Below are 17,026 nucleotides of genomic sequence, written 5' to 3' on the forward strand. Positions count from 1 at the left end.
TTCAAGGTTTGCTATTAATCGGTCAAGTGCTTCCCAAGTTATGGCCATTTATTTACCAACCAATGACATGACACGTTGCTGCGTAGGCGTGGCTGCGTAGGCCGGTGCGCGACCGGCCGACGATGATATCACGACCCGTGCCGGTTACATGGCAGCGAATGTCATGGCAAGCAAAGACAGAGAGGTAAACTTGATTTTAATTTGGATTCCAATTAACTGTGTGTGGGAGTGTGGTTGTCGCGAGAACGCGAGAGCGAAGGAACGGCCTGTGTGGTTGTCGTTTCTGGCTCGAGGTTTGAAAGTTTTTTTTGTTTGTTTTGCACGTACGGCCACGCACGTACAAGCATGTACGTACGGGCACGTGATAGCGAAGGAACAGCCTGTGTGGATGTTGTTTCTGGTCCGTGGTTTGAAAGTTTTTTTTTTTTTGGTTTGTTTGCACGTATGGCCACGCACGTACGGGCACGCACTAGTATTTAAAATTTTGACATCCATAAGTGATTAGGTTTTGGCAATTACTCAACCCAGCCATCTTTTTCAAACAATCTGAGAAGTGTCACTAATTAACATGAAATCAGCACTAGGTCATCAGCATATCAGAGTTCCCATGGTAGGCCTCCTCTAAATTCCTGTGATGTAGCTTCAAGAACCATAATGAACAGGATTGGGCTCAAGACTGACCACTGATGAACACCCACTTTCACTTCAAAATCCTCACTCTGCACTCCATTTACCCTCACAGAGGTTTTTGGGCCATCATACATTGCCATGACTACCATAACTAACCAATACTCCACACCTAACTTTCTCATGGACCATTGCACCACTTCCTGAGGCACCCTAAATTGAACACCTTCTCCAAATCCATAAATATAAAGTACAGTTGTTTATTGTTCCCCAGATATTTTTCCTGTAATTGCCTAACTATAAAAATTCCCTCTGTCATGCCCCTTCCTGGCACAAAACCAAATTGCATTTCATGTATATTAACACTCTGTCATCAATTTAGCCATGACTCTCTCCCTCTACCACTTGCATTCCATGGTCCAGAAACTTCAGACCCCTAAAGTTGCTCTGAACTAAGTCATCACCGTTCCCTTTATAAATATTCACCATTACACTCTTCAACCAATCACCTGGGAAAGATGTCCCCTTTATAATTGCATTTACCAATTTAGTGATTAAATTCATTCCAATATCACCAGATGCCTTCAGCATCTCTGCGATAATACCAGTGCTGCTCGCCGCTTTGCCGTTCTTAGTTTCATTGATGGCTTTCTTCACGCATTCATTCTTTATCTCAGGTGGTGGGCCCTGTACTGGCTCTACTGCCTCCAGAATATCCCTGTTCCAAGGGAACTCCTCATTTAGCAGGTGCTCATCGTAACTCCTCCAAATATTTCTAATCTCCCCATGGTCAACCAGTACATTTCCCACATCATCCTTCACACATTGTTCTCCTATGGGATCCTTAATTTGACTGATCATTTGCTTTGCTATCCTAAATATCGCCCTCCACTATCTGCATTATTTATCACATCTGAAAGTGAATCCTATACTCATTTTTTAGCCTTGTAAACTTCCCTTCTTGCCTTGTCTTTAGCCATTAATTATTCCTCCTTATCCCCTCCCTTTTTTCAAATCCTAAAGTTTTCTTTTTTCTTGAATCGCCAAATCTACCTCATTATTCCACCACTATGTAGCTTCATGGGCTCTTCGACCAGCCAGATGTCTTTTCAGTAGCTCGCAGCAGCCCATCTTTTAAAGAGTTCCAACAACTCTCCAGATCCTCTCCTACCATCAGGTTTCCAAGATTCATTTCCAGAAGTTCCCTGTAGAAATCTTCCTTTACATTCTGACCTCTTAGTTTCCATACTCTTCTCCACAGGCCCTAAGGTTTCCTCTTTTTCCATGCTCCAACTTAACTTTACATCACACACTGGCAGCTGATGTTGTAAGGCACATTCTTCTCCACCTATTGTTTTCACACCATTAACCAACTTCCAATCTAATCTCCTAACTAGAATGTAGTCTATCAGGCTCTTTATACCTCCTGGCTCATCAGTGATCAGTCTGCTCGGCCTTTTCATAAACATTGTGTTGCAGACAACCATATCTAAAGCGTCCCCAAACTCAAGTATTCTTACACCTTCAGTGTTTCTAACTCCGAAAGCTGACCCATCATGCACACCCACATATCCTTCTGCCAATGCTCCAACATGTCCATTCAAATCCCCTCCGATCACAACTTCTCTCTCGCTAATCCCTGAAACAACAGGCCCAATTGTGTCCCAAAACTCATCCTTCTCCTCACGTAATCCTATCTGTGGGGTATATGTTGATACTACTGTTAATACATTCTTATCAAACAGCTTTAGGACCATAACTCTTGCATTTACCCTCCTTCCCTCCAACACCTTCTCCACCCACTTCTCAGCCACCATAATCCCACAACCACATTTTTCTGAGATAAAATTTAGAATATCCAGAAAACCCTCAGTTTTACAAACATTAAAAAAACAACAACGAGAACGGCACTCGGAAGAATGTGTACCTCCGCCAGGCTGAACAGTTTACATTTTGTATTCCACCGACAGGCCAGATCTGTATCTGGACATGAACCAAAATGGAATCAACTTGTTCTCATCACCTAACAAACTCATATACCTCGTTTTGTCATTACTTGTCCACAAATTTTTAAATACCATGCTACATATCGTTTTGGCCCCATCCCTCAATGATGAAGAATCAGTTAAAAAAAAAAAAAAACACAAAACTTTGGATGATCACCAAAATCGAATCAATTCTTCCTTGTCGCACACCCAACCTGTCCACCAAAGTTCGTTCGAATCTGTCCTCAACTTTTTCAAATATCCTTTTCACATTCAGACAAACAAACACGAAAGATGTTGTGCATAGCACGATACTTGCGAAATCCAAATAAACAATAGTTACTGTGGAAACAGCAATTTGGTAATTTGGAAAATTTGACCGATCAAGTGTTTTCCATGATGGAATGTTGTGTTTAACAAATTTGGTTGCTACATTTTCTAATTGCGGCCTCATTGGTGTTTTACATGTTTTGGATGACATTGACTTTAACCTTTGACTGATTGACCGGATTTAATACATACATTCCACACATTAAATATAAATAAGCATTAGATTTTATACACATATAAATAAGCTTTGTACGTTTCAATGTGATATCTTAAAATATTCCTGAGGTTTGACAATAATAAAATCACAAAAATATCCCATTTGATTATAATGGGGTGAAATTGTTGTGATGGACACTCTTTGCCATGTGGGACTTTTCGCTACGTCACAAACCAAGATGAGCAGAACATAAAAAAAAAAACAAGAGAAAATCAATTAACAAATTTATTGGATTTTGCACCCTCTTCGCTTGGTACCGAGGTGGTTTACCAATGGCAGGCCTTTTGAATATCTATATATTACTAAAACTCATCATATGTATGTATGTATGTGTATATGTATGTTCCCGAAATACAGCCAAAACGGAACATGATAGCGCAAAAAATTTCGGCCCACCTTACTCACCATTCTCCTGCGGTGTGCACTATCAAGTTTCGTTCAAATCGGGCAAAGAAAAAAATTATTTAAAAAAAATCAATTCCCGATCCAGCAAATATTCTTCGGGAGTATTTGATCAATGCAAACAACCTCAGCGGTATAGTTTCCTGGAGCTATCTTTTTTTTTTTCTTGAAATTATTTTTTTCATCAACTGCTGTCACAACGGGAACCCAACAGGTTCAGGGGTCGTCTAGTGACTGGTAAATCTCAAGTGTTACTGCAGAAGCCCCTGAAGCAGAAGGTTTGACAGAGTCTATAGGGTTTACATGTCCAAAAGGTATGTTCCACTCGTCCGTAATTAATAGACGTAGTCAAGGTCCAATAATAAGTAATTCATAGACATATTCACAGTCCAACTCGCGTTCAAACAGTATGTAATTATCAGACATACTCACAGGGGTCGACCAAGACGACCTCAAAAGGGCAAAAAACGACATGCACCACGATATTTCAAAACATTGTGGATGGATTTGGACGAAATTTTGTGGAGGAGCTGGGTAGGTGATGAGAACAAGCTGGTAAGATTTTGGTTTAGGTCTAAATATGTAGATCTGGCCTATCGGTGGGATACAAAATGTAAACTGTTCAGCCTTGCAGAGGTATGTGCTACACTGAATGCTATTAATAGTTGCCACCCTTTTTTTTGGCCCATCTTTCATGTATCCACTGGCTTGGCCTGATTTTTGTTGCTGGTTTTATGAAACACCATGAAACATCACAGTTGAAAGTTGGGTCGAGATTCATATCCAGGCTCGAGAGGTCAGAGATGAGTACGCAGACCTCTGGGGCTGAGGCTATCCCGCCAGCGCTTTTTACAGGAGTAATGCATTACAGTTATATTTTGACCTTCACTTCAGTTGGAATTCATATCCAGCAAAACTTTCAATAAAAACTGCTTGTAAAGGGAAGCAGCTGGAAATGCAATGTCCTGTTTAAGTGGAGTCAAACTCAAGACAAGCACCCACCATTACCTTTTGAAACTGTGGAGGGGATCAGATTCCCCAATGTTCCATTCTCTGCAGGCCCAAAGAGGCACCAGTACTTCTGTAATTCATTCCTCTTCACATGAAGAGGAAGCATCAAGCATTTATGAGATCTTTCAGGGCAGGAGTCATTTTCTGGTGTTTGCATTTGTGGCTTTTCCCTCTTTCCTGTGTCCAAACATGGGGTAAACGTGGGACAAAGAACTGATACAACCTTGTTGCTCCCCTCGTAGCCACACAATAACCACAGCACCGAGGAGTTACTGATGAGGCGATTTTGGAGTTCCCACAATGGCAGAGGAAGTTTGTGGAGTGGTTTGGTTTCTACGTTGAAAAAAAACAGGTAAACGTTGCAGGTAAAAAAACAAAAACAAAAAGCATTGGGTGCTGTAATTGATCTGCATCCACGAGCATACAACATGTAGTACTTGAATTAAAGATAAGAGAAAATATGACAAAACTCACCCAACACAACACTTGAATTGTTCTCTTCATCCTCTTTCTGATGTTTGCTGATTTGTTGGGAAAATCGATTTTGATTTGAAAACTGGAAATAAAAAAATTTAAATTTAACAATCGTGCTTCATTGTCATGTAAAGTTCATCACTGGAATGCATTGTCTTTAGAAGAATGCTTTGAATTACTCATGACTACAAACATTTTATTAACAAGGATGTTTTCCAATCTGTAACTAGCATTCTCGGTCCCTGTGTCGGAGTGGCGACCCGTCCAGGATTGTGTCCAACAGCCGAGGAGACTGTTTCGGCAGCACCAACGCTCTGCACAGAGTATGGTCCCAATGGATGGATGGATTCTTGGTTCAGGTTTTTTGTAGGATTAATATAGAGGAAGCTGACATGAACTTCCTGTTTCCTTATGGTAGCAAGAGCAAGGTTTTGTGTTTGGGAAGCATTGGGAATAATTTCGGGGGCAAAGGGAATGTTTCGAGAATGATCGCCGAAGGCAGAACAGAAAGGGGGGCAGCAAGATTTGCCTTGGGTATTGAGGAGGGAAGTGAGGGTTTTTTTAGGCTTGAAGAGGGTGGAGAGGCTAAATATGAGGAAATGCTCCTCATAACATGATTGATGAGGAAAGGCAGCAAAAAATTATAACCGGAAGGAAAAAGTTAAAACTCTTTGACACCAATGCAAGGAGTTCAAAATAATAAGATGGAAAAGCTTGAAGTTGATAGTGAGGAGTATGATATAGTTTCCATAAGTGAGATTTGGTTTAACGAGGATGTAAATTAGAGGACAGGACTAGAAAGCTACAAGATGGCATGCAAGTGTGAAAGGAAAGAGAAAATAGGTGGGGGCGTCGTAATCTGGGTGAAAGTCCATCAATGTTGTATCAAGAGAAAGAGATGACATTGAAGGAATGAATGAAGAGGATTCTGTGAATGGAGATCAGAGATCGTAAGATCCTCATAGGATGCTATTATAAGGCTCCTGGTGGAAAGGAAGAACAGCAAAGAAATATTCATGAAGAATTGAGAAGGGCACACAAGCAAGGCATTAGTTAAGTAAGTAAGGGGTAAGATAAGTATGAGCCCATTGAAGAATAGCACAAGGTGAATGGTTGTTGATGAAAGCGAGATGGCAGGATTATTAAATAGTTATTTTGCTTCAACATTTATACAGCAACAGTTGGGAATTCTCAATAGCTGAGAAAATCTATCAATGAGTAGAGGAATGGCATTTAGAGGTGTTCCAGGTGGGAGTAAAGGAAGGAAGCAGCTCAGAAAGCAAAGAGAGGATCTCTCCAGGGCCTGACAATATGCACCGAAGAATATTGAGGGAGATGGGGACACTTTTTGCGTACAATGTCGAGGCTCATAGAGTTGCAAGAACATAGATCAGGACATCACAGTATAAAAGGAACAGCATAAAGATAGGGGGAAAACACACCAACAGCAGGGTTGATGGACAAAGTGGAGGGAAGACTTGGAGAAACAAGGGATGTAGGGAATAATGAGGACTTGGGGAGGACACAAGATAAGAGGACAGTGTTGCAGTCGAGTCCACCTGGTCCGAGTCCTTGGCATTCCATGTCCAAGTCCTGTGCTGAAGGTGTATTGTAAAATGGCAAAAAATAGCAAATTTATTATTGCTTATGTATAATGTAAACGAAGACAATAAAAATATCAAAACGGACAAACAGCGTAACTTGTTATTTGCTTCAAGATTTTATAATTTATTTCATATTATGGCCCTCTTGAAGTCGTTTACTCATTTGATCTTGCTGTAGTTTGCTCAAAAATCTCCATAATAATAGATAACGATAAAAAAATTTTAAATTGTAAGAGTGTAAAACGAGACAAGAAACCTCTAAAATAAATTCCTGACACCTTGATGTAGTACAAGGCCTTGTTCGGCCTTTTCATCAATGAACTACCTTTTAAAATTAAACGTACTAGTACGTGCCCATCAAAAACAATAAAAAAAATTCATCAATAAATATTCAAACCGCGAGCAAGAAACAACCACACAGGGCGTTTCTTCGCTCTGGCATGCCGGTACGTGCGTGGCCTGGAAGTTCGCATATTATTCGCAGTTACGATTATTCGCAATTTAGTTTTAATGCCCAAATATTCAATTAGCGCCAACGTATTTTGCCTTTTCGCAATGTCATCACAAGGAAAAACAAAAAGAGAAGAGAAGAAAGAAAAAAAAATTTACTTCCTGATTCGGAGCATACCAGCTCACTCTGATGTTACCGAAATTTATGCACCGTCTAATATGAAAACGATCATAACTTGGGGCATTGTGTTTATCTATAAATGCGCAAAAGAAAGAGAAATTATTAGAATACATGAAGTCATCACTCTCCGGAAGCACGTACGTTGTAACCCGTAATGGGGAACGTGACTGAGCTTCCCTTCCCCCATCGGCCACGCCCACACAACAACGTGTCTTGTCATTGGTTTGGTAAATAAATGGCCATAACTTGGGAGGCACTTGTCCGATTAATATCAAACCTTGAAAAGGCACATCCTCGGGTCCCCAGCAATATACCTGGCAAGTTTCAATTAGATCGGACCAGTGGTTGTCGAGAAACAGCGGTCACACACACACACACACACACACACACACACACACACACACACACACACACACACACACACACACACACACACACACACACACACATACACACACACACACACACACCTGGAATTATAGATAGATAAACGTTCGACTTTGGATGATTATGATATGCAGAAATTAAATGCACGTGTCAACCACATGGCTCAAGGTTAAATATTGAATTTAGAATGTATTTTATCGCAAAAAGTCAACATCATTTTAGCTGCTTTATAATCAACAAACGTTACATTTTTAGTCATCGGAGACATGAGAGACTTGTATATTAACTGTTAAGAGACTTAACAGCTAATAGATATTTCAGTGCTTTCAAGGGCTTAAAAAAAATTATTGAAAACATTGAGGCAAGTTGTCCAACATGACGCATCCCACTTTAAAAGGAAATGATAAAGCATCCTCCATCAACAATGAAAGGGACATAATATTATAATATTTTCGGCAATAGGAGATGAATGTGATTTTACATGTTAACGTTCATCTCTCTGTGAGTTTAAATTAACGTGTTTGACTTCAAAGGATTACATCACAAAAAAAATGCAGTGAGGAGAGAGGAGAGAGGAGAGAGGAGAGAGGAGAGAGGAGAGAGGAGAGACAACTCCAGATTGCCAGGAGCAAATTTGAAAAAAATATTGTTTTCAAAGATTAATTTTTCTTTTAAAAGACCTTTTCGGTTTACTTTCTGCCGAGGAAACCGATTCAGACAATTCATTAGTTTATTTTATCCCTAAATTGTGTTTAAAATCGTGAAATTTTGCTACTTTTTATGCTCTAATTTGTTTATCTTTTTTGTCATACAGGAACATCCAACCACTTTCTGTACTCATACAAATCCCCCTTCACATTGTGATACCATTTGTTTTAAAATTGCACGTGGAATTACCTAACCCCTAACATGAACAAAAATAAAAGTTTCCATCCATGTCATTGAATTTCAATTTTTATTTAATTTCCAAACTTTGTAAAAAATATTTATAAACTCAAACCCAAGCCCTCATTTTTTAATTAATGTTTATATCGGGTATGCTCGTAAATTCCTAACCATAACCCGAACAACTCAGCTCTGCCAAATGAACCCTATATCTAACGTATCATAAAAAAAATATTATGTATGAAATTGAGAAAATGAACCAGCTGAATATAAATTCATATATTCACCTGTCACTACTTTTCTCTGTTTAAAGGTTCGCCATGTAATCCCTCGCAAAGCAACTCTCCTCTCGCCGTGTATGATCGCGTGACCTCTTTGACCCGACAACCGTGGGGCTTTTCTTCCTGATACTATAAATGGTGTCCCTTTGTATTTAAATAATGTATTTATTAAATATTTCCATGTCTCTTTTGCTAATTTAGTACGATGTATCATGTGAAAAGGTTCGAGTATGATATGGAAAGAATGGTCCAAACTACCTTTTTACTTTTTTTTATTTCTACTGAACACTAAAAGTTTTACTGTACACTAAATTTTGCCAGACTCGAGCTGGAATCGGGCCGAGTCCGAGTCCTTGGCATTCCGAGACAGAGTCCCCCCAAAAAATGGACTCGAGTTCAACATCACTGCTATAGGAGGTGACCAATGTGGAAGCGTTTGAAGAGTGTTGTTAACAGATATCATTAACAGCTCATTGGAGTTAGGACAGGTACCAGAAGTTTATGGAGGACCAAATGCAACACCATTATTCATGAAAGGACCGAAAAAAAGAATTGGGCAACCATAGACCTGTTAATTTAACTTTAGTTGTGGTGAAGATGTTGGAGATTTTAATTAGGGATCTGATGGAGAAACATTTAAATCTATCTATAATTCCAGCAATCTCTGTGTGTGTCTATCCATGTGTGTGTGTGTGTGTGTGTGTCTGCGACCGCCGTTTCTCGGCAACCACTGGTCCAGTCTGATTGAAACTTGCCAGGAATATTGCTGGGGACCCGAGGATGTGCCTTTTCAAGGTTTTATATTAATCGGACAAGCGGTTCCCAAGTTACGGCCATTTATTTTTCAACCAATGGCGGGACACGGTGCTATGACATCACTATTGACGTCACAAATCTTCTTCATTTATTTATTTATTTTTTGCAGATTGACGTTACAATTCTTCTTCTTCGTTTGATATGAGGTCACAATTCTTCTCCTTCTTCGTTTGATATGACGTCACAATTGATGCAGGGGACCTGAGTATGTGCCTTTTCAAGATTTGATATCGATCTTCATCCGTTTCAGCTATTTCCCAAGTGTTTCCCAAGTTATGGCCATTTATTTACCAAACCAATGACAGGACACGGTGCTATGACATCACAATTATCAATTCCTTTTTTTTTTGCATGTACGGCCCCGCACGTACGGGACACGCTACTATTTACCAAACCAATGACAGGACACGGTGCTATGACGTCACAATTCTTCTTCGTTTGATATGACGTCACAATTGACACTGGGGACCTGAGTATGTGCCTTTTCAAGGTTTGATATCGTTCTTCATCCGTTTAAGCTGTTTCCCAAAATTTGAAAGCAGTTTTTTTCCCAAGGTTCGAATTAATTGTTCAAATTATTAATTAATCCCAAGGTTTGAATTTTGCCAAGGGAAACGGCCGTTTCCCAAGGTTTGAAAGTTGTTGGTTTTTTTTGTTGTTTTTTTGCACGTACGGCCACGCACCTACGGGTATGCACGTACGGGCACGCGAGAGCAAAGGAATGACCTGTGTGGTTGTTGTTTCTGGCACGTGGTTTGAAAGTTTTTTTTTTGTTTAGTTTTTTTTTTTTTTCCACGTACGGGCACGCACCTATGGGCCCGCACTAGTATTTAAACAAATTAAAGGAAGTCAGCACTGACTTAAAAAGCAGCAATCATGTTATACAAAGTTATTGGCGTTCTATGAAGTTGTTTCTGATTGGAAGGATGGATGAAGTGCAGTGGATGTAGTTTATCTCGACTTTCAGTCGGCATTTAATAAGGAACCACAATGAAGGCTGTTCGCCAAGGCGGGGGCTTGTGGAGTAAATAACTGGATTAGAAATTAATGGGATGATGTCAGACTTTGTGGTTGTAAGAAGTGGGTACCTCAGGAATCATCATTCCTTTTCTCCAATGACCTCCTCTCAGATCATCAATTCGGATTCAGACCTGGATACTCGACCTTGGACGTGCTGCTTCGGCTCTCCCAACAATGGATGGAGGCCCTCAGTGTTATACATGAGATCAGGCATCCCACCATGCTCTCCAAACTCTCTGCCTATGGCATCCAAGGCCAACTCCACTCTTGGGTTACTCCCTTCTCTTTCTGCTCTTCCTTTTGTTATGTTGCATCCTGATCCATTATATTGTCACGCTTCTGCGAAACCATCACTCGCAAGGGCAATGCCATACAACACACAGTGGTTCTGACAGTTATTTCATTCACATTTGTTTTAGATAGCCCTTCCTTTAGGTGGAGTATGGTTACGGGACAATATGCATTATGTGGGTTTCAGGTCATGTTTTTCTTTCCATTTTTTTTTTTACCCATCTTTCATTCTTCAGGTCATTTTGCCTTACTGTACACGACCTTTCTTCACACATGCGTGCACACCAAAGAGCATTATAACATGGGCAAGTCATTTGCATACAGGTGCCATTTCCCATTCAAATTGCGTGCCGTTATCCAACGGACTTAACATGTCAGGCTTCACCAGACACGAACCCCAATGTTGCAGAATTTCATACACCACCACAATTCCTTTATAAAAATCAACACACCACCGGACCACAACCCAAGCTCGCTTACCTTCGTCATTAACAGCCACAATGAATGACCAACCACCTCGATCATGAATCACCACACTACAACCACTATGCTACACCACCACTGCCATTGCTCAACCACCATCACCACCACCCTCTGGACTGGCAGGAGATGGGGGAGGCCGACGTACCACAGTAGATACTCGGGTCGGAATATTCTGGCATGCAAGTTGAGGCGCAAGTGTGCGTTAAATTCCATTCAACATCATATGGATAGCCCTCATGCTCTGCTCAATTACGGCCCTCATCGGGTGTCCAGCGCATGTTCGTGGCCAGAGAGCGTGACCGAATAACCCGGCGCAGTGTTATTCGCACAGCTCAAGTGCGTGGGGGAGTTCAGGGTGAGTGGAAATTTCCACTGCTGAATATATATATATATATATAAATAAAAATATATATGTAAATATAAATAAATAAAAAATATATATGTAAATATATATAAATATACCGGGCATAGTGGCGTGCGCCTGTAATCCAGCTACTCGGAGGCTTGGGTTGGAGGATCGCTTGAGGACGGGTGCTCTGCATTGGGCCGTGCTATGAGAGGGTGTAGGGCAACCTGGAATCAGGGTGAAACCCAATCCATATCCCTGTGTCGCAAGAGGCGACCAGGGTTGCGTCAGGAAGGGCATCCGGCGTAAAACCTATGCCAAACCAGTATGTGGATCATAATGGATGATGCGCTGTGGCGACCGTAACGGGATCAGCCGAAAGATGAACAACATGTAAATACTGTATATATAAATGTATAAATATATATATATATATATATATATATATATATATAAATATATATATAAATATATATATATATATGTGGATCAACATACTATACTCGCCTCACCACACGTCGCTGCATTGGGACAAACACAGCCACGTAATTCAAAGCACCTTACCGCCATGTTATTGAAAACACCTCATTGCCACGTTATCAAAACCTCACCACCTCACGAATAAGAACACCTCACCTCCATGTAATGCAAAACAACTCCTGCTGTGGAATTCAAAACACATCGCGAGAGAGACAGGCTGAGTACGTGAGTTGCCGTGTTGTCATGATTTACACCAAGCAGAATTGAAGCATTTATTTTACAATCTAAATTGCAGTATTCGTGATTAATTACATTTTTATAAGCAATTAAAAGTTGAAGATTTAAATTTAAAAAAAAGAATTTGTTTTTTTGAAAAATTTAAAAAAAAAAGATAAAAACCTTTCGGACATACACACAGGAAAGGAAGGTGCAGCCTGAAAGTTTGGTACCATTTCACAAAAGTTTGAAGGAGCAGTTCAGTGAACACACAGGACAGGATGGGACAGACACTGCACAGATGTACGTGTGTATGTATGTATATATATATATATATATTGTTGCGGATACGGGGTGGCGGAAATCTGACCCGGTCCCTGGTGCCACCCTCGCCACCGGGAGTCTATAACGCCGGCTGGCTCGGCAAAGGCCTCGCGTCACGCGTCTTAAATCGCGATACCAACGTACTCCTGTATCTTACCAGTTGGGGAGATAGAACCCCGAGTTACAGACTGGCTTTGTCAGTGACCAAGCGGAGTCTACCAGTCTGTAACCATTTTGGTCTTGTATGCCAATCGAACGGATCGTTCCTCGACGTGACACACATTAATCCATAGCGGCAACTTCATCAGAATTAACCAGATTTATTGGGGACATCAGGGATCAGAACACAAGCAATAACACGACAATGGTTTTATTAACAATCAACCCGTTCTTAACTCGGGGACCACGGCTACAGGTTTCGAGGGGATCACTACGAAATATGCCTTATACAACACGTGCAAACAAACATGCATGCAGGACAAGACAGAGTACTTGGTGATGGCTCATGGACGAGAGGACCGTGTCCCAAAACACGAATATCTCTCGAAACAAGCGGTGGTGTCCACGGGTTCAAACTCCCGCTCGAACATGCTGCGCGGCAGGATGGCGGCGCGGTGTTCTTCCTCCTGAGTCACCGCGCGCTCTGACCTCGCGTGGGGTCGAAGATGGGCCTCAGCTGATCTCTCTCATGGTCCCGAACACAAATCCCGGCCTGGCCTGTTCGCCATACAAGGCCCAAGTCGAGGTCCGAGTTCCACAGGCGGATCGGCAAACGTGACGCGCCGAAGGTCCAGCGTCTCCTCTCCGGCCTTGCCGCCTCGAAGCCCGAGTCCCGCTTCATCTCCTCAGTTCCTCTCTCGGTCGAATCACCGATGTGCAGGTCGGTTCAGCGTCCCTCCCGGCAGATCCAACACGGTTCCTCCTTCGTTTGCTCGCTTCGAGACACGAGCACTCCTCTCAACCGCCAAAAATGACCCCGAGCCTGAGGTCTCCTTCTCGATCGCTCCTTCGACACACACCTCTCGTGCGCAGCCGACCGGCGCCACGACTGCGCTCGCAGTTCCACCACCATTAATTTTCTCTTCTCGGCGACCGCCTCACCAAAGGCTCCGCCCCCTCGCGTCACTTCCTGTCCAGGCCACACCTCTCGCTCAAGGCCACTTCCCTCCCGTTCGTGCAGGAGAGGAAAAATAATCATATCTTATTCCACCACCGTATGAACATAAAAGCACAGCCTTTTACACCGCCCGACACACACATATCGTACACTTACCAAACAACCTATCTATACATGAATTTAATGGGGGAACTGAGCGAATCCTATTCAGTTGTCCCGTTAAGGGCCATTACCGGAACAATATATATATATATATATATATATATATATATATATATATATATATATATATATATATCTTCTTCTTCTTCTTTAGGCTGCTACCGTTAGGGGTCGCCACAGCGGATCATCCGTATGATCCGCATCATGAGTTGGCACATGTTTTACGCCGCATGCCCTTCCTGACGCAACCCTGGTCCCCTCTTACGACACAGGGATATGGTACACCTATTTTAACCGGGGTATACACCGGCCCAGTACACTGGTACTCATTTTGCCGATCTCGGAGGGATGACAGGCTGAGTCAACCCCCTGGTGTATTAATTCAGTGGCCCAACGGGGCTTGAACTCAGGACCTTTTGGATCCAAAGCCGCTGCCCTAACCACTGCACCAACACCAGGATGTATATATATATATATATATATATATATATATATATATATATATATATATATATATATATATATATATATATATATATATATATATATATATATATATGGAATGCGTATGTATGGAATTTCCCGACTAAATTCTTCCTTCTTGCCCAACAACTGTAACAATATATGGATATATTATATATATATATATATATATATATATATATATATATATATATATATATATATATATATATATATATGTAGATACAGTGGGGAGAACAAGTATTTGATACACTGCCGATTTTGCAGGTTTTCCCACTTACAAAGCACGTAGAGGTCTGTAATTTTTATCATAGGTACACTTCAACTGTGAAAGATGGAATCTAAATAAAAAAAAAACTGAAAATCACATTGTATTATTTTTAAATAATTAATTTGCATTTTATTGCATGAAATAAGTATTTGATACATCAGAAATACAGAACTTAATATTTGGTACAGAAGCCTTTGTTTGCAATTACAGAGATCAGACGTTTCCTGTTGTTCTTCACCAGGTTTGCACAGACTGCAGTCGGGATTTTGGCCCACTCCTCCATACAGATCTTCTCCAGATCCTTCAGGTTTCGGGGCTGTCGGTGGGCAACACAGACTTTCAGCTCCCTCCAAAGATTTTCTATTCGGTTCAGGTCTGGAGACTGGCTAGGCCACTCCAGGACCTTGAGATGCTTCTTACGGAGCCACTCCTTAGTTGCCCTGGCTGTGTGTTTCGGGTCGTTGTCATGCTGGAAGACCCAGCCACGCCCCATCTTCAATGCTCTTGTTGAGGGAAGGAGGTTGTTGGCCAAGGTCTCGCGATACATGGCCCCATCCATCCTCCCCTCAATACGGTGCAGTCGTCCTGTCCCCTTTGCAGAAAACATCCCCAAAGAATGATGTTTCCACCTCCATGCTTCACGGTTGGGATGGTGTTCTTGGGGTTGTACTCATCCTTCTTCTTCCTCCAAACACGGCGAGTGGAGTTTAAACCAAAAAGCTCTATTTTGGTCTCATCAGACCACATGACCTTCTCCCATTCCTCCTCTGGATCATCCGGATAGTCATTGGCAAACTTCAGACGGGCCGGGGCATGCGCTGGCTTGAGCAGAGGGACCTTGTGTGCGCTGCAGGATTTTAATCCATGACGGCGTAGTGTGTTACTTATGGTTTTCTTTGATACTGTGGTCCCAGCTCTCTTCAGGTCATTGACCAGGTCCTGCCATGTCGTTCTGGGCTGATCCCTCACCTTTCTCATGATCATTGATGCTCCACGAGGTGAGATCTTGCATGGAGCCCCAGACCATGGGAGATTGACTGTTATCTTGAACTTCTTCCATTTTCTAATAATTGCGCCAACAGTTGTTGCCTTCTCACCAAGCCGCTTGCCTATTGTCCTGTAGCCCATCCCAGCCTTGTGCAAGTCTACAATTTTGTCCCTGATGTCCTTAGACAGCTCTCTGGTCTTGTCCATTGTGGAGAGGTTGGAGTCTGATTGATTGAGTGTGGACAGCTGGCTTTTATGCAGATAACGAGTTCAAACAGGTGCAGTTAATACAGGTAATGAGTGGAGAATGGGAGGGCTTCTTAACGACAAAACTAACAGGTCTGTGAGAGCCGGAATTCTTACTGGTTGGTAGATGATCAAATACTTATTTCATGCAATAAAATGCAAATTAATTATTTAAAAAATAATACAATGTGATTTTCAGGATTTTTGTTTTTGATTCCATCTTTCACAGTTGAAGTGTACCTATGATAAAAATTACAGACCTCAACGTGCTTTGTAAGTGGGAAAACCTGCAAAATCGGCAGTGTATCAAATACTTGTTCTCCCCACTGTATCTACATATATATATATATATATATATATATATATATATATATATATATATATATATATATATATATATATATATATATATATATATATATATATATATATATATATATCCACATATGTGTGTAAACACACACACACACACACACACACACACACATATACATCCACATATGTGTGTAAACAAACAGACACACACACACACATATATATGTATATATATATATATATATATATATATATATATATATATATATATATATATATATATATATATATATATATATATATGTATATTGTTACGGCTGTGGAAATTCGCAATCCACCATTCAGGGCCTGTAGGTGAGATAACTCTAAGTACATGTGTAGTTAGCCCCAAACCCGTTGTTTAGAGGGAATTTATGTGATTCATTCGGGCTGCGACGCTTTGAGATAGCCGTTTTTCTGTTCTATCTTTATTTTGAACCAACCACGTCTCAACCGCCATAACCATCAAACCACCACCAAAAACCCTCCACCACCCTCACCTCTCTCCTTCTACGGCCATTCCCGCACCACCGGTGAACACTGAGCATCAGGCTGTCTTGGGCTCGTTCAAGATACGCACCGAGCCGCAAGTGTAA

The 17,026-nt window shown here is 41.3% G+C and overlaps 1 protein-coding gene across 1 annotated transcript in view; it reads right to left on the bottom strand.

Annotated features, from left to right (window-relative positions):
- The window catches only part of LOC147031036 (uncharacterized), a 31,679-nt gene that overhangs the window by 11,262 nt on the left and 3,391 nt on the right, over nt 1–17,026 (bottom strand). The window contains exons 4-5 of the mRNA XM_085875708.1: nt 5,047–5,128; nt 4,570–4,905 (exon numbers count right to left, since the gene is read on the bottom strand). Of these exons, the coding sequence (XP_085731834.1) occupies nt 4,570–4,905; nt 5,047–5,128 (418 nt within the window). The remainder of the gene's footprint in view (nt 1–4,569; nt 4,906–5,046; nt 5,129–17,026) is intronic.

The sequence above is a fragment of the Eptatretus burgeri genome, chromosome 3 (genome assembly GCF_056783735.1).
Source record: "Eptatretus burgeri isolate ZD-2024b chromosome 3, Ebu_testis_v1, whole genome shotgun sequence".
NCBI classification, from domain to species: domain Eukaryota; kingdom Metazoa; phylum Chordata; class Myxini; order Myxiniformes; family Myxinidae; genus Eptatretus; species Eptatretus burgeri.